Source organism: Tamandua tetradactyla, chromosome 2 (assembly GCF_023851605.1).
Source record: "Tamandua tetradactyla isolate mTamTet1 chromosome 2, mTamTet1.pri, whole genome shotgun sequence".
In the NCBI taxonomy this organism is placed as follows: Eukaryota; Metazoa; Chordata; class Mammalia; order Pilosa; family Myrmecophagidae; genus Tamandua; species Tamandua tetradactyla.
In genome coordinates, this window is record NC_135328.1 from 206,431,245 (window position 1) to 206,450,371 (window position 19,127).

The following is a 19,127-nucleotide window of genomic DNA, read 5'->3' on the forward strand; positions in this document are numbered from 1 at the left end:
GCCATACCTCTGTGTCCCCTACCTGTGTCCCCCACACACTGCACCCTGCTCCTATGTTCAAAGGCCTGCCTGAGCTGTACACCCCCCACAGCCCCCACACTGTACCACCACAACCCTGCACCCAGCAACCCATGCTCAAAAGCACCAGCGTAGCATCCCCAACCCGTGCCTGTACCTGCACTGCAACCCATCACCACATTGTTGTGCCCTGATCCACACCCCACATCCTGCTCCGTAGCCATCCGCCAAATACAAACCTTTAGATTACTGAAGGAAATCAACTTCCAAAGTAACCCTAATAAGATATTTACATGCCTTAATGGCAACAGAAGATCACAAAGTTCATCAAGATGCAAACAAACATAGCCAAGACTAATGACCAAATTAAAACACAGGAGGATATTTGTTTCCTGGACTATGCACCAAAAAAAAAAAAAAAAAAAAAAAACCAGAGGAGAGACAGACTTTGGAACAACTAATCGAAGATGTTCATATAACTCTACTAAATAAAATCAGTGGGATGGCTAATGAGATAAAGGAGATCAAGAAGACACTAGAAGAGCATAAAAAAGAATTTGAAAAAATAAACAGAAAAATAGCAGATATCACAGAGATTAAAGATGCTGTAGACTAAATAAAAAATATACTAGAGACACAATAGCTGATTTGAAAAGGCAGAAGAAAGAATAAGCAAACTAGAGGACAGGCAACTGATTTCAAACACACAAAAGAGCAAAAGGCAAAAAAAGATGGAAATTTTTTAATCGGATCTCAGGAAAATGATGGACAAAACAAAGCACACAAATATAAGAACTGTCCTAGAAGGAGAAGAGTAAAGGTCTAGGAAGATTAGTTGAGGATATAATGGGGGGAAAATTCCCAACCCTTATAAAGGATACAAATATGCAAATCAAAGAAGCCCGACAAACCCCAAATGGAATAAATCTAAATAGGCCTTCACAAAGACATATACCAATCAGTTTGTCAAATGCTGAAGAGAAGCAGAAATTCGTGAAAGTGGCAAGAGAAAAACAATCTACCACATACAAGGGAAACCATATAAGACTGAATTCAGACTAATCAACTGGCACTATGGAGGAAAGAAGGCAGTGATATGATATATTTAAGATTCTGAAAGAGAAAGACTTCCAGCCAAGAATTCTGCACCCAGCCAAATTATTCTTCAAAACTGAGGGAGAGATTAAAATTTTCATAGACAAACAGATGCTGAGAGAATCTGTCAACAAGAGACTGGCCCTACACGAAATACTAAAGGGAGTTCTGAAAAAAAGAAACAGGAGAGGGAGGTCTGGAGGAGGGAACAGAATTAAAGAGTACCAGTAAGGGTAACTTAAAGGATAAAAAGAGAAAGAGGGAAAATATATAAATCTGACAAATAAAACCCAAAGGGTAAGTTGGTAGATTCAAGAAATGCATTTACAGTAATAACTTTGTATTAACTGACTAAATTTACCAATTAAAAGATACAGATTGGCAGAATGGATTAAGATATATAATCTAGCTATATGCTGCTTATAAGAGACTTACCTTAGATACAAAGAGACAAATAGAGTGAAAGTGAAAGGATGGAAAAAGATCCACGCAAGCTGTAACCAAAAGAAAGCAGGGTAGCTATACTAATATCAGACAAAATGGACTTGAAATGTAAAAACGTCATAAGAGACAAAAAAAAGGACACCATATACTAGGAAAAGGGACAATTAACCAAGAAGAAATAACAATCATGAATGTCTATGCTCCCAATCAAGAAGCTCCAAAGTACATGAGACAAACACTGGCAAAACTGAAGGGAGCAAAAGACAGACAATTCAACAATAATAGTAGGAGACTTCAATACACCACACTTCTATAGATAGAACAACCAGACAGAGAATCAGCAAGGAAATAGAGAACTTAAACAATCTGATAAATGATTTAGTCTAACAGATATATGTAGGTCATTATACCCCAAAACACCAGGATATACATTCTTCTCTAGTGCTCATGGAACATTCTTCAGGATAGATAATATGCTGAGGCACAAACACAGGTCTTTATAAATTTTAAAACTTTGAAATTATTCAGAGCACTTTCTCAGATCACAGGAGTGAAGCTGGAAATCAATAATCACCAAAGAACGAGAACTTTCACAAATACATGGAGATTAAGCAGCACACTCTTAAACAACCAGTGGGTCAAAGAACAAAATTGCTAGAGAAAATGGTAGCTATCTGGAAACAAGTGAAAATGAGAATACAACATATCAGGACTTATGGGATGTGGCAAAGGCTGTGCTGAGAGGGAAATTTATTGCCCTAAATGCCTATACTTAAAAAGAAGAAAGAAAAAATCGAGGGCTTAACTGCTCACCTAGGGGAACTTGCGAAAGCAAACTAATCCCAAAGCAAATAAAAAAAGAGAAATAAAGATTAAAGCACAGTTAAATGAATGGGAGAACAAAAGAACAGAAATAATCAATAAAACCAAAAGCTGGTTCTTTGAGAAAATCAATAAAATTGATAGACCAGTATCAAGGCTAATAAAGAAAAAAAGAGAGAGGACACAACCAAAATCAGAAATGAGAGGAGGATCGTTACCACAGACCCTGAAGAAATAAAAGAAATCTTAAGAAGATAACCATAAACAACTATATGCCAAGAAACTAGACAACTTAGATGAAAAGGACAGATTCCTGGAAACACACAAACAAGCTACACTGACTCAAGAAGAAAGATCTCAACAAACCAATCACAAGTGAAGAGATTCAATCAGTCATCAAAACTCTACAAAGAAAAGCTCAGGTCCAGAAGGCTTCACAGGAGAATTTTATCAAACATTCCGAAAAGAACTAAGACCAATCCTGCTCAAACTGTTACAAAAAAACTGAGGAAAAAGGAACAGTACCTAACTCATTTTATGAAGCCAACATCTCTTTAATACCAAAACCAGGTACAGATGCAATAAGAAAGGAAAACTACAGGCCAATCTCCCTACTAAACATAGATGCAAAAATTCTCAACAAAATACTAGCAAATCGAATCCAACAACACATTAAAAGAATTATACACCACGACAGAGTGGGGTTTATACCAGGAAGCAAGGATGGTTCAAAACAAGAAAATCAATGAATGTAATAGAGTACATTAACAAATCGAAAGGGAAAAAATCACATCATCTCCATTGATGCTGAAAAAGCATTTGACAAAATTCAATATCCTTTTCTGATAAAAACACTTCTAAAGGTAGTAATCAAAGGTAACGTCCTCAATATGATAAAGGGCATAATGACAAACCCATAACCAGCACCATATTCAATGGAGAGAGATCAAAAGCTTTCCTCCTAAAATTGGGAACCAGACAAGGATGCCCTCTGTCACCATTATTATTCAACATGTACTAAAGTTCTAGATAAAGCAATCAGGCAGAAAAAAGAAACAAAAGGCATCCAAACTGGAAAGGAAGAAGTACAACTTTCATTATTGCAGATGACATGATACTATACTTGGAAAATACTGAGAAATCTACAACAAAGTTACTTGAGCAAGGTAAAAGGATATAAAATTAAAGTGCAAAAATCAGTAAAGTTTCTCTACACAAGCAATGACCCAGCTGAGGAGTCAATTAAGGAAAAAATTCCATTCTAAATACCAACTAAAATAATCCAGTATCAGGCAGGCCACGGTGGCTCAGTGACAGAGTTCTCACCTGCCATACCAGAGACCTGTGTTTGATTCCCAGTGCCTGCCCATGCCAAAAAAAAAAAAGAAAGAAAAGAATCCAATATCTAGAAATGAACTTAACTAGGGACACAAAGGACCTGTACACAGAACACTATATAACACTGCTAAAAGAAATCAAAGAAGATCTAAACATGCAGAAAGATATTCCCTACTCATGGATAGGAAAGCTAAACACGGTTAAGATGTCAATTCTACCCAAACTGATATACAGATTCAACGTAAATATGAATCAAAATTCCAACAACCTACTTTGAAGACTTGAAAAACCTAGTTATCAAATTCATCTAGAAGAAAAAGAGACCCAAATAGCTAAAAGCACCCAAAAAGAACAAAATTGGAGGATTAGCACTTCCTGATTTTAAAATTTATTATAAGGCCACAGTGGTCAAAACAGCATGGTACTGGCACAAAGACAGAAGTACTGACCAATGGAATCGAATCGAAAGCACAGAAATAGACCACCAAATCTATGGTCAACTGATCTTTGACAAGGCCCCCCAATTGGGACAAAATAATCTTTTCAAAATATGGGCATGGGAGAACTGGATATCAATAGCCAAAAGAAAGATAGAGGACCCTTACCTTATTCCCTATACAAAAATTAACTCAAAATGGATCAAACACTTAAATGTAAGAGCTAGTGTTCTTATATTGTACCATAAAGCTCCTAGAAGAAAATATAGGGAAACATCTTCAAGATCTAGTAATAGGAGGTAGCTTTCTAAACTTTACACCCAAAGCACAAGCAATAAAAGAAAAAACAGATAAATGGAACTCCTCAAAATCAAATGCTTTTGTGTCTCAAAAGACTTTGTCAAAAGGTGAAGAGGCAGCCAACTCAATATAAGAAAATATCTGGAAATCACACATCAGATAAAGGTTTGATACCCTATATACATAAAGAAATCATACAACTCAACAAGAGAAGAACAAACAACCCAATTATAAAACGGGCTAAAGATATGAATAGGCACTTTTGTGAAGAGCAAATACAGATGACTAAAAAGCATATAAAGCGATGCTCATTTTCATTATTTTGTCCAGACCTAAATTTTCTGTAACACATAATCTAACTCAATCTGTCTGGATAGACCATTTAAACAATCCAAACATAGGGAGACCAGAATAAGAATGAATATCCCTATATTTTCTTTAATCCCGTATAGCTTAATATAATGCCTGGTATATTAAGCAGTTAATCAAAAAGTACTGGAAAATTCCCTTATGGGATGGGAGAAAAAATACGGAACTACTAAACTTTCCCTCACCACTGGGGAAACTCCTGATACTGTGTCAAACATTAGGGACACCAAAATCAATACACCAAGCCCTCGATCTTGAGGCTTGCGCTTGTGAAGCTTATGTATTTAGTAGAGAAGCTTAGCCTACCTATAGGTATGCCTAAGAGTTACTTCCAGAAGACCTCTTTTGTTGCTCAGATGTGGCCTCTCTTTCTCTAAGTCCAACGGTGCAAGTGAAATCATTGCCCTTCCCCACTACGTGCGACATGACATCCAGAAGTGAAAGTCTCCCTGGCAGTGTGGGAGATGACTCTTAAGGATGAGTCTGGCCCTGGCACAGCGACATCAGCAATGCCATCCTGACCAAAGGGGGAAAAGAAGTATAACAAATAAGGTATCAGTGGCTGAAAGAGTATAAATAGTTGAGAGGCTACTGTGGAAGTCACTCTTACACAAGCTTCAGTTAGACACTGTTTCCTACCATAATTTGCTAAACTCCAACCAAAACCATTCCAGCCAATCCCAAAGAACACCTAGGGCATTATACAAGATTCCACAAAGGTTTCATGCACTAGGCTAACTTTCCAGAAACCTACAACCTCCAGATGGGTCCCTGGACCAGATAAGTCCTGAAACGCAGAGGTCCCCAGAACATCTAGTTCCATCCCCCTATCCCATGTTACCAACAGCCCCTTCCAACATGAAACAGAATAGACATAGCCCAAATACCTCTAAAGAGTGGGAGAAAAATCAAAGGTGATGGTTATACAGAGAAGGTAGGATTTAACAAATGAATGTGACTGCTGAATCATTAAATTGAAACTTGTTTTAGTCTCCATATCTTAGAGCAGCTAAAAGTAAAAACCTAAGTTGTGGAATTGTAACCTAGAGCAAACTCTGAACTCTGTTCTACAACTAATTGTTGTGACGTGCTTTGAAATTTATTGTTCTGTACACGTTACTTTTCACACACACACACACACAAAAATACATATATTTCTTACAGCCTCCAGTGTTTTGGAGCAGCTAGAAGGAAAACTCTGTACTAGTAGAATGGTAACCCACAGCAAACTCTGAAATCTGTTTTGTAACTACTTGCTGAAGTGTACTTTGAAAAGCATTGCTTTTTCTTTGTATATATGTTACACTTAAAAAACGTTTTTAAAAAATCCTGGGCAGATTTACAATGAAGTTAGGTAAGCTTAAGCTTCAGGGACTTTAATATCTCTCAGTCCCTCAAACACACAGGCCCATTCTAAGGTGAAAGACCCAAGGACAAATTCAGAGTTTGAGGGCAAAAAATACAAATATAAAATTGTAAGAACACCACTACTACCACCACTACTACCACCACTAGACCTTGAACGAACCATGCAAACAAGGGGCCTAAAGTTTAGGCTTCATTAGCATCACAGTAAATCCACCCCGCCAGAAAATTTTTTTAAAAAGACGTTTCTATCAACTGCATACTGAAAAGCAGTACCAACAACAAATCCCAAATTTCCCACTTATATCAATTTCAAAATAAAATTACACAAGCACATATATATATAGTCCAAAAGTGCTGCCACATTGCACAATTCCAGAGGTATTCACAAGGTATGCTATGGGAACTGCCCCTTGGACCAGAACTCAACAAGAATAATGCTCCTTCAACTCATGCAAGACAGGAACCCTGTGGTCCAGGCTGGTATATCCCAAAAAATGACCACCACTAACAGGTCCATATCTGTCCTTCAAAAAGGAACACAGAATCTCCCCAAAAGTAACAGATCCTCCCCAGCAACCCTGTTATATACAAGGAAGCCCAGTAACTATCTCCTCTTTGTTAAAACTCCAAAACATTAGCGCCTCCTTATTTTTACTGAAAGTCACAGGTAGTAAGATAGTATCCTTAATCCACAGTACCCATGGTCTAAAAACACAGTAAAAAAAACATGGAACAAACATGAATGGCACAGGTCTAGAACTACGAAAGTTTTCTCCAGGTGGACTACCTAGGTCTCAAAGTACAGAGAGGATGAACAATTTAAATATTTCGCCTGGTGTTGACACATACAAAACACACATTGCATCATTTGTCTCCCAGGAAGAGAACTGGGAAAGGAAACAGTAGCGTATTAAAATCTCCGAATGACAAAATATCTAAAACACTTTCTATTTAAATAATAATAATACAAATGATAGAGCTTTCTCAATGTGACTGTGTAATTGTGAAAACCTTGTGTCTGATGCTCCTTTTATCTACAGTATGGACAGAGGAGTAAAACATATGGATTAAAAATAAATAAATAATAGGGGGAACAAATGTTAAAATAGATTTAGTAGATTGAAATGCTAGTGATCAATGAAAGGGAATGATAAGGGGTATAGAAAAAAATAGGGTAAACAGGCTAAAATATATTGGGTAGATGGAAATACTAGCAGTCAACGAGAGGGGAGGGGTAAGGAGTATGGTATGTATGGGTTTTTTTCTTTTTTCTTTTATATTTCTTTTTCTGAATTGATGCAAATGTTCTAAGAAATGATCGTGGTGATGAATATACAACTATGTGATGATATTGTGAATTACTGATTATATACCAAGAATGGAATGGTCATATGGTAAGAATGTTCATGCTTGTATATTGCTATGTTTAAAAAAATAAATAATAATAATACACACACATGAATAGGAAAAAATTAACTGGAAGAATAGTCACCAAACTGATAATTGTGATTATCAAGGGAATGGAGATTGAAGAGGACTTTCACTTTCTAATTTATACATTTCTCTACTGTTCACAAACAGCATAATCCATTTATAATCAGGGTACAGAATATAAGTTTCTGTGTCTCCATGTTAAGAATAAAAGCCTTCTTATTATTAATGCAAGAGCTCTTAAAGACCCATGGCAGTAGCAACCGCTGCCGTTTTGATTCTTAAACTTCATAAGATGCTTCACTGGAGTAGGGGGAGATAGGGAAAAAAACAGCAAAAAACCCTATTAGATAGTAAATATATTTATTTTTAAAACATTTACTTTCAATGTTGAACAATTCATGAAGAAAATGCTACAAAAATAAATTTGAAAAAATATTCTAACTATGCAGAATTATCTTCACAACTACCTAGGAAATTAGGAAACTAAAAAAAAACAGTTATTGACAGAGGAAAAGGCAGGCTATGGTACTGAATTGACAATGAGTATTTTCCTTCAAGAATAAGGTCATTATGTTTCATGTTCAAATTATTGGCTAAAAAGTATAAATTTAACGACAAAAAAGTAGGACACTAAAAAAACACAGTAACCAGTATTCTCGCAACCCTGCAAGAAGGAACAGACACAGATATTGTTTCACAAGTGCTCATTATATCCCTGTAAGATAAAATTCCTCTTAACTCATACAGTATCTAATTTGTTTTGCTGTAATGCAATTTTGTTGAAAGGACATTGTGCCAGACACAAAAGGTTATATACTTCCATTTATATGACACTTTATAAAGGCAAAAACTAAAATGTACATAAAGTGACTTTTGGGGGAAGGGGAAATATTCTCTATATTGATTGTGGTGGTGGTGGTTACATTACCACGTTTGTCAAAACACATAGAACTGTATACCTGATAGAGCAAATTTTACTGTATGTAAAATGTATCTCAATAAACCTAACTTTTTAATAGGCAAATGCTTTGAATAAGCAATACATAAAGGGTGACCAATAAACAGATGAAAAAATAAGAAAAAATGATTGCTGCCTTTCTGATTACAGGATTATGTAAGTGTGTGTATATAAATATATAAAGCTGTGTATAGATGTCTGTGGAAGTGTTTGTGTGAATAAGAACATTCTGGTACGCATCTTTCTAGTTATGTATGAAGGTTTTCATAGCTAAGAATGTGTGTATATAAATGACAGAGAAACACATTAAAATGTTAATAGTTATAAGCTCTGGGTAGTGCGACTGGGTAATTTTTATTTACCTTTATGGGCTCTTCTGAATTTTCAATTTTCTACAATTATCATAATTTACCTAATTAAAAAAAGTGAGAAATGCAGGAATAGTGGGAGGGAGGGAAGAGGACTGACAGAAGTTGCTGCCAGTCTTCAGGAGCTGAAACTACAAAGTGACAAAAAATGCTCTGAATTTAAAGGAGGAAGAGGAAGGGGTGGTAGCACAAACTATACACTTTTTCCCTCCATAATGTCTGCCTTGTTTTGGAGATTAGGTAATTATGAAACCAGAAGTAAAGAAAGGTGAAAAGAGTTGAATGGACAACTACTTTAAGACAGGAAAATAAGAAAAACTAAATAGCTTAATAATGTTCTTTGTCATCCTACAGCACAAACTTAACATAGGTTGTAAAATCTTATTTGCTGTAGAAAAACCACCAGAACCATTATGTACAGCCGAGCAGAGCATAGTATTATAACCTTGACATCCAAGCCATAAAATAAATGTTGTTGTTTGGGAAATACTTTTTAGCAATGTTTATTATAATGAATATTGTCTTTTGTTTTCCTCCAACTAAAAATCATAACTATACACATGGGAATGGGCATACTTCAAAACAAGAAGTTATGTAGCCAATCCTTTACATTCTCTCGTAGATATTTTTATGGAATCTTCTAAAGTATTTCCACATTAGACTCTCTGCCTCTAAATTATCCAATTAATTGACTGAATATTATTCTTGACATTTGAAAATTTTTCTAAAGAATGCATGGCACAGGTTTCATTTCAAAGCCACCATAAACTTTCTCTGTATTAGGCTCACAGTCCAAGCTACTCTTGATGATCTAATGTCACAGGTCAAGCCTCATCATCTTAGGGCACTGTAAAACCCAATTTATAATTACTGTTCTGTACATATGTTATTTTTCACACACACACAAAAATACATATATTTCTTATAGCCTCCAGTGTTTTGGAGCAGCTAGAAGGAAAACTCTGTAATAGTAGAATGGTAACCCACAGCAAACTCTGAAATCTGTTTTGTAACTACTTGCTGAAGTGTACTTTGAAAATCATTGCTTTTTCTTTGTATATATGTTACACTTAAAAAACCTTTTTAAAAAATCCTGGGCAGATTTACAATGAAGTTAGTTAAGCTTAAGCTTCAGGGACTTTAATATCTCTCAGTCCCTCAAACACACAGGCCCATTCTAAGGTGAAAGACCCAAGGACAAATACCAAGAGCTTATGATAAACTCTTGAATAGGTGACCTACCTGCCACAAAGGGGCATTGAGTTGATGAATCACCACATTCAACTGATGATTTCTTGCAAACGCTACAATTGCATCATTGCCAGCAAAAGTACCAGGCTTTGCCAAACTGGCCACTGCAGACAAATAACAGAGAAAAGAGAAACGAAGTCTTTATAATGGAAAAATCCAAACACAAACATAGTTTGGTATTTACTTAGTTCCATATAATGAGAAGTGAAGGTATAAATGTGAAAAGCCCATTAACTTTGTTAGGGAATTTTGTAGACTGCTACTCAGAAGGGCACCTGTCTTTCACAAAGAAAGCATTCGTTTATTGATTTACTCAGTAAATATTTATTGAGTGCTTCCTATATGCCTGAGTCTGTAACAGACCTTAGGAGTGGGAATGCAACAAGCATGGTAATCATAACAGCATTAATGAATGCTTACTATATGTCAGGCATTGCTGTAATCTCAAAAGTTGCCACATGTAATCCTCAGAGCAATCCAAAGAAAGAGGTGCATTATGCACCCCATTTTGTAGATGAGGAACCTGAGACATAGAATAGTTAATAATTGTGCCCAAGGTTACAGAGCCAGTACATAGCGGAGCTCAAATTTCATCCCAGAAAGCCTGACTCTAAGGGCTGGCTCTTGGCCATTCCGTTATACTGCCTGTCATACAGTTTGTCCTCAACAAGTATACAACCAGTCAGGGGCAAACAAGAGAACAGGCACTAATGCTGCATAAAAACTGTGGAAGTACGGGGTGTGAAAGGAGCACACTGCCCTGCAGGAGAAAAAGTCAGCTTGGTAGTGGGGAGGGAGAGATAAGGTATATCAGATAGGCCTCTCAGTTGATACTCAAAGGGCAAGTAGGAGTTAGACAGATAGAAGAGGAGTGGGTGATGTTCCAAGCAGTAGCAAGAAGAGAGATAATGAAGAGTCTGTGGACTATACAGTATGGCAGGAACTTAGAATGCTGAGATGGGGGGGCCGGGAGGATGGGCAAATGTGGTGGGAAATGGCAAAAGATGACTGTAGAAAAGTAAGAAAATCATAGTTCACAAAGGGATAAAGAGTTTGGATTTTATCCTGAGGTCAAGGGTGGAGCCACCAATGGGTTTTAGATAGGGAGAAGCCCTAATTATGGTGTACATTTATAAGATCACTCTAAGCGCAATATGGAAAACAGACTGAAGAGGTCAAAGTAGAGGCAATGGGAAGGGCCCAAAAAGCACAAAGGAAGTCGAGAAAAATGGCCAGAGACCTGATTTCATGAGGTAGTAGCAGTGAGAGAAGAAATAGTGAAGTACAAATGACAAGACTTAACAAGTAACTGGGTATGATGAGGAAGGGAACAGCAGGCATCAAGAACACCCAGTTTCTTCTGATGCAGGTATTTATATAGTAGGGGTAAAGATGTTGCAGATTCTCTGAAGCCAGTCTAGAGGAAAGGAATAATCCTGGAAGATATAGCCAGATGCAAGGCTAACTAGGTCCTTGGAAGCTAACTGATTCATTCATTTATTCATTTAACAAATATTTTATATCTACCATATGCCAGGAGCTGCCACCTTGAGAACAGAGTAATAAACAAAGACATGCTCCTTGTCTTCAAGAATCTCGTCAAGCAAATCAGACAGACATAAAAACACATAATTATGATGAGTGACAAATTTAATAAGTCTAGTCTTCAAACAAAACACAAGAAGGATATAAGACTTCTGTATTTCTTTTCATTTCTGCTACAGCAGAGTCTGACTATAGTAGAGTCTGAGTCACTTCTCACTTCTTTTATGCTCAAATTCTTATGTTTCACTAACCAACCAACAGGCAAGAATAGTAATAGTTAAAACCAACAACAAACCACCTTCCCACTCTTCAATCACACTGGCCACTGAAAGCTTGAACTCCCTATCCTGACACCTCCACAAATCCATCACATGACCTTCAGTGAAAATGTTCAAAGAAGAATTTCACATTACAAACTAAAAACTCATCTAAGGTATTTTCATTGGATCAGTGACATTATTCATTTCATTTAGCACTAAAGTACAAAACTTACCTCATTATACATACAGTTAATTTATAAACGGCTAACCATCTGGTAAACTTGTTCTATCTCTAGACATAAAGTGATTCCAAGAAGAAGGACCATCAGAACTCTGTGGTTATAAACTACTCATCTGAGTTTCACTGTTGTGTCTCTCAAGCCTAATGAATGAGTTTCTTCCTACTGACGAATGGGAAAGGCTTTGGGATAAATGATAGCTCCCCTCCCAAATGTCCTCCTCCAGCTGTCCTCCATCTTGCTAACATAGAGCTATCTAGCCATTCTCTGTGCAGAAACTTCAGAATCACCTTTGTTTCTTCTCTCTCCCCACTCCCCCTCTTCCAATGAGTCCTATCAATTATACTGCCAAATTGTGTTTTGGATTGGACCCTAATCATTATTCTCAGTAATTCCCTTTGTGAAGACCTTCTTCTCTCACCTGGATAATCTGGAGAGCCTTCTAACTAGAATCCCTTCTCTGTCTCTCTCCCCATCCATTCTTGACATAGACACAGGAGTGATTATGTCTCTTTCCTGATAAGAGACAGATAAAGACTGTGAGCCCTGTGATAAAAATGTTATTTATAAAATATAAAGATACCAACACCTGGCACAGCAGATTCTGAGTAAATATTTGTTGAAACGAAAGTTTAAAAGCTCATATCTATTTTCTTCCTCAATTTGTGCCTGCTAAGGAACTAGTTAATAAAAAACTGATTTGCCTCAAAGAAAACAGGCAGTGTTTGAGTTTTTGGTAAGAAATGAAATGGCTTTATTAGTTTTTATGATTACAAAATTGTTGCATGATCATTATTTAAAAATCAAAAAGATCTACAGAAGATCACTGAAATACTGAGTGCTACCACCCCCAGATGGCTAACATTTATTAAGAAGTTACTTTACATATACTAATTCAATCTTCACAAAAACTCTATGAAATTGGTGCTGTTACTATTCTTCATTTATAGAAGAAGTTTAAAGAGGGTGAGTAATTTCTGAAGAATAAGTGGAACAATAATTAACCACCATAAAATCTTAGTTACTTTTCAGACTTTATGAGTGTGTGTGTACTTTTTAAAAATGGGATCAATCTATACATACTATTACTTAGTTTGCTTTTCCTCCCCACTGAATAAGAAGTCATGAATAGCTTTTCAGGTTAATTAATGTCATAATTTCTATTAAGAGCATAATACATTTATACATCTAAACCTACTGATTCCCAAATGCCTTGCATGATGCCTATTACACAGGAGGCAAATATTTGTTAAAAAAATGAATGCCATAATTTATTTAACCAAACTCCTGACTGGGGGAAAGTGGAATGCAGATGGATTTAATTACCCAATGCATTCCTTCTGGAGGATCCAGTGTCCCACGGTGAACCTACCATGTTTCTCAAAAGGAATATCATCTTCTACAAAGGGTTCAAAATCTTCCCGCTGCTTTATCATGTAGTCCACCGTCTCTTGTCGGTGCTTGAGGTGATTTCGCGAGTGTCCCTCCAACTGATCACCAAGAGCTCTAAACAGGCAGTTGCTGTCAAAACAAAGACGTTGATCAAGACCTTTTAAAAATGAACTTACTTCATCTAAAATAATAATGTACCATGCCTAGCCATCTATGGAAATCCTTCACATACAGAGGAGATAAAACCTCAACTCTGACAGGATCCTAGGCAGAGAGCACTAGGAGAGATAACCACATCACCTTCCTGAACACAACAAACAAGGATTCTATTCCCCACTTACAAGCTGCCTGACTTAATAGGAAGGTCATTCAACCTCCCTGGGCTGGGTCTCTTCAACAATAAATGGAGTTGGTGATACACTAACACTAACCACCTGAAGACCGAAATCCCCTTATAGCCATTCCATGCCTAACAGCTATAATTCTCAGGTCCCCTTCCAAAATGAGAAGTTAAATCTAGTACCTCCAAGCCCTCAATCCTGGGGCTTGCCCTGATGAAACTTATTCTTGCAAAGGAGAAATTAAGCCTACTTCTAATTATGCCTAAGAAAGACCCTCAGAGAACCTCTTTCGTTGCTCAGATGTGGCCTCTTTCCCTAAACCAACTCTGCAAGTAAACTCACTGCCCTTCCCACCTTGTGAGCTCTGGCTCCCAGGGATGAGCCTGGCCCTGGCATCGTGGAATTGAGAAAAACTTCTTGACCAAAAGGGGAAGAAAAATGAAACAAAATAAAGTTTCAGTGGCAGAGATTTCAAAGAGTTGAGAGGTCATTCTGGAGGTTATTCTTACACATTACATAGATATCCCTTTTCAGATTTTGGTGTTTTGGAGTAGCTAGAGGGAAATGCCTAAAACCACTGAACTAATCCAGTAGCCTTGATTCTTGAAGATGGTTGCATAACTCTATACTTTTTATGGAGTGACCATGTGATTGTGAAAACTTTGTGACTGGCACTCCCTTTATCCAGGGTATGGACAGATGAATAAGAAAATAAAGATAAAAATAAATATTAGAGGGTGATAGGGAGTATGGGATGTTTTGGGTATTCTTTTTTATTGTTATTCTTATTTTTATTGCTTATGAAGTAATGAAAACGTTCAAAAATCAATTTAATTTTTGTGGTGATGAATGCCCAACTATATGAAGACACTGTGAACTGCTGATTGTATACTTTGGATGATTATATGGTATATATAATCATGTAACTTCAATAAATATCTCAACATTATATATCTCAATAAAAGTTCAGGAAAGAAAAACATAGTGCCTCATTAGTGCCTCATTTCTGAAACAAGTTTCACCACAGTTGCCCAGTGAACTACATTCACGTAACAAGGACTATCCAAAAGATAGCAATTTGTCAAGCTCCCAATATAAAAGTTGAACTCGAAATCCTGCATGAGCCCTAATAACATAGTGGAAAAGAACATGAAAAGAAAGCACCTGAACAATAAACAACTGCACTATGCAATGACACTTTGACACCTTGGCTTCTCACCTCTCACTTAGGGAGCAATAATGCTGCATTATTCCCGTCAGATGAAAACTCTAAGCACCGTTTTTTCTAAAATAAAATGCTAGCAATAAACTTTAAGAATGATTTTACTCTCAAATCCTTCAACAACTTCAGGGATAAGACAACCACAACCTGGCACCCCTGAAATAAAGGAAATAAACCATTCTGAAGCCAAAGAGTTGCCCAGTTTCACAATCAACTGTTTCCACTCTTTCAAATGAAAAACTGCAATATTCTTATTCCAAAATAGATATGCATCACTTTTAAAAGGACTTCAAACCTAAATGTGTAAGAGAAAGAGGCTTTTGTTTTATCAACTCAGAAGAGAAAGTTTTCAAGACATTTATAGAGAAGCAGGAATCTCTTAAACGGTATAGATTCATCTTTTTTTTTTTTTCAGGAGGGAAAGGATAGTTTAAAGAAGATAAATTAGAAACCAAGAAGTTCTACATAATTTTGCACAAGATTTGAGAGAGGACTGGAATATATACGCTAGATTGAGATGTCTGTTGGTAAAATCTAATGAGTCTTTTTCCAATCACAGGAAGAAAAAAATAAGCTAATGGATAAAACATCCTCAATTTTAAGCTTTTCTCTCAAATTTTCTTAAATCTTTAGTATCTGCCATTAGTAGTTTCTTCGTGAATTAAGTTTAAGAGGTGTGATTAGAACAAGATTATGTATTTGGTTATTTTATATTTAATATATCAAAATTCATGGTATTCTATAGAGAGTTCTACATTTTCTAAACACTTTTAGTAACAGTAAAATGGGCAAAGGTCCTCCATATACGCAAAAGAAAAGGACAAAACTATATAAATTCAATCATGTTCCTCTGTATACTGTACACATACACAGACATAGAAACATAATCACAAATATATGCAAAGAAAATACACTGTAACAAACATTTAAACAGCTCTTGTACCAGGGACTACTCTAAGCACTTTACATATTAAATAGCTTTAGTCTTCACAACTCTCTAAGACAGAGAAAATTCTAAGGCAGAGAAGAATAACATACCCAAGGTCACAAAACTAGTATGTAGTAGACCCAGGATTCAAACCCAGGCAGTGAGGCTCCAGAGTCTGCACGTTCACCAACTGCTAACCCCAAAATGTTAGCAGTAGTTATTGCTAGGTAGAGTAATTAGAGTAATTGCTAAATTTACTCTAATATACTTTTCTATATTTACCAAACTTTCTTTGAGCTCACTAAAAACAATTCAAGATAGACTGAACTGATTTCCTTGTCTGATAATAGCACAGGAAATGTGAAAAAACAGTACAGCTTACCTGGGTTCCATTAGGAAGCTCAGGAAGAATGCTCAAGACATTCGTGAGAATAAAGCAACCACTGCCCAAGGGACCTCTAGAAGATTCCAGCCTTCTGTTTCCTGAGTCCACACCTCAACCACTACACTTCAGCAAGGTTTCTCAACCTTGACAAGTGGAAATAACTCTTGCAGTGGGGGGCTATCCTACGCAATGCAGGGTATTTAGGTGCATTCTTGGCCTCTACCCACTAGATGCCAGTAGAACACTATCACCACCTCTCGGTTGTGACAACCAAAAGTATCTCCAGGCACTGCCAATTGTTTCCTTTGGGGCAAAATCATCCTCTCTTGAACCACTAATAGGAATATATGTAAGGCTGCCTTGCATTTCAGTTCACCAAAACAACCAATTACACAAATAGCATAGATGGTTTTTAAATACAAGTAAAGGTTTTGGTGTTCAATAATTCAATATGGCACAATACTATCATAAACATACCAAAATAATAATAATGTGCTCTTAGGCTGCAGTAAGAGTAATCAATGTGCAGGAAAAGGAGAGGGGCAGGTTGTGTTCTATTCTATGAAGATCAGACCACAGCAGTCTTCTGGAATTGTCTAGTCCAATATGATACTATAGCTAGCAAGTGCTTAAAATGTGGTTAGTTCAAATTGAGGTGTACTGTAAGGTGGAAAATATTTCTAACGATTTTTAAGTATTATTGATGGTATTTAATACTTAAGCATTATTATTTCATCAATACTGATTGCACGTTGAAATAACACTTTAGAATGGCATAAAATATTAAAATTAATTTCACCTGTTTCTTTTTACTTTTTTAAATGTGGCTACTGAAAAATTTTTAAACGTGGGCTTGCACTGTATTTCTCCATGAGACAACACTTGTCTAGGCCACTACTTTTCAAACTGTGGTCCCTGACTAGCAATATCAGCATCATCTGGGAATTGCTTAGAAATGAAAATTCTGGGACCCATTCCTACTAAATTAGAAAGTTTGAGGGTGAACCCCAGCAATCTGTGTTTTAACACACCCTCCAGGTGATTCTGTTAGATGCTAACGTTTGAGAAACACTAATCTAGGCTCCAGACTCTAGACCAATGGATCACCATCATGGATGCACTTCAGAATCACCTGGGGAACTTTTAAAATCCATCAGCAACCAGGCCCACTGCCTGATATTCTGGTGCAGCTTATTTAGGCCAGAACCCAGATGCCGTATTTTTTAAGTTCCCTCAAATTTTCAAAAATCACTGGTGATTCTATTGTGCCACTAGGCTTGAGAAGCAATGAGCTTGGCAAAAAGATGAGAATACTCTACAGGTGATCCAAGCTAACAGACTATTAGACATGATGATTTGCGAATGCCCTTCAGCCCTAAGATCCTATGATATGATAGATAAAAAGGAAAAACTTGTTTGGGACAGAGATAAATGGCAAAGTCGGTGTTTCTTTAATGTTTTAATTTTAGAACACTACTAATTAGAAATATAAGTTATGGCTACATTTAATAAGCTACAATTTTGATACAGTTCAGAGAAATGCTAATATTGTACCTTCCTAATCCAATTAGAGAGTCTTTACATGCTGTTTCCAATCATGTTTCTAAGGAAATATCAAGGTTAAATGTTTTCTTTCGTGTTTTGTAATTAAACCAATTTATGTGAATCAACTTTCCAGACAACACACCACACATGAAAGTGGTCCATGATGCATTACAAATTAGCACACTGATTAAGCTAAGCTGACTCAACTCATGTAAAGGCTACATCAGAGGACACCTAGTAACTCATCCCCAAATCCTGGAAGACTACACAATGCTACAAGAACCATACTAGCTACAGTAAATATGCCCATAGTAAGATGCTATCAAGGGCACTCAATATGGTAAGCAGACCAGAATGGAAAGAGGGACAAATGGAGACTGCCAACTAATTTTTATATGTATTAACATAACTCTACTGTATTTTGTCCACAGAATACCCAGTAAATATTAATAAATAAAAGAATCTGCTGATACCTGAAAACCTGTCACACATACAAGAAATACTGTGAGTTTATCCTCATCACATTTAAAAGAGAGCTGAACCAGTCCCTCTCACAGTACCCATGTGAAGAATTTTTGTGAACAGAAGAGAGTTAACTTCATGACCCCAGACAAGGGAAGTTCAAAGAACAAAATATGATTATTTTACCTAATACTGTCACAAACAGAGGACTTAGAAGTGAGAGACATGAGGATTTCAGTTGAGCTGCCCTCTGCAGCCTTACTGCCCACTACTTCTACCCTTGTACTCCTGAACAACTTGTAGATTCAAAAAAATTAGTGTGCGGGCAGGCCACAGTGGCTCAGCAGGCAGAGTTCTCACCTGTCATGCCAGAGACCCAGGTTTCATTCCCGGTGCCTGCCCATGCAAAAAAAATAATAATGTGTTCCTGCACATTTGCATATACACTCCTCAGCTTGGAATGTTCTCTCAGCATACTCCTACCAATCCTTTAAGACCTAATTTGAGAATGACCTCCACTAAGAGGAATCTGATAGAGGGCAGGTATTTGATGAGTATTTGCTGAATGAATAAGTGAATGTGAAGACATCCCTGAACAACTGAACA

The 19,127-nt window shown here is 36.7% G+C and overlaps 1 protein-coding gene across 2 annotated transcripts in view; it reads right to left on the reverse strand.

Moving 5' to 3' along the window:
• The window catches only part of OTUD3 (OTU deubiquitinase 3), a 36,617-nt gene that overhangs the window by 15,187 nt on the left and 2,303 nt on the right, over nucleotides 1-19,127 (reverse strand). For both annotated transcript variants that reach the window (XM_077151040.1, XM_077151038.1), the window contains exons 2-3: nucleotides 13,619-13,767; nucleotides 10,194-10,306 (exon numbers count right to left, since the gene is read on the reverse strand). In XM_077151040.1, coding sequence (XP_077007155.1) covers nucleotides 10,194-10,306; nucleotides 13,619-13,767 — 262 coding nt within the window. The remainder of the gene's footprint in view (nucleotides 1-10,193; nucleotides 10,307-13,618; nucleotides 13,768-19,127) is intronic.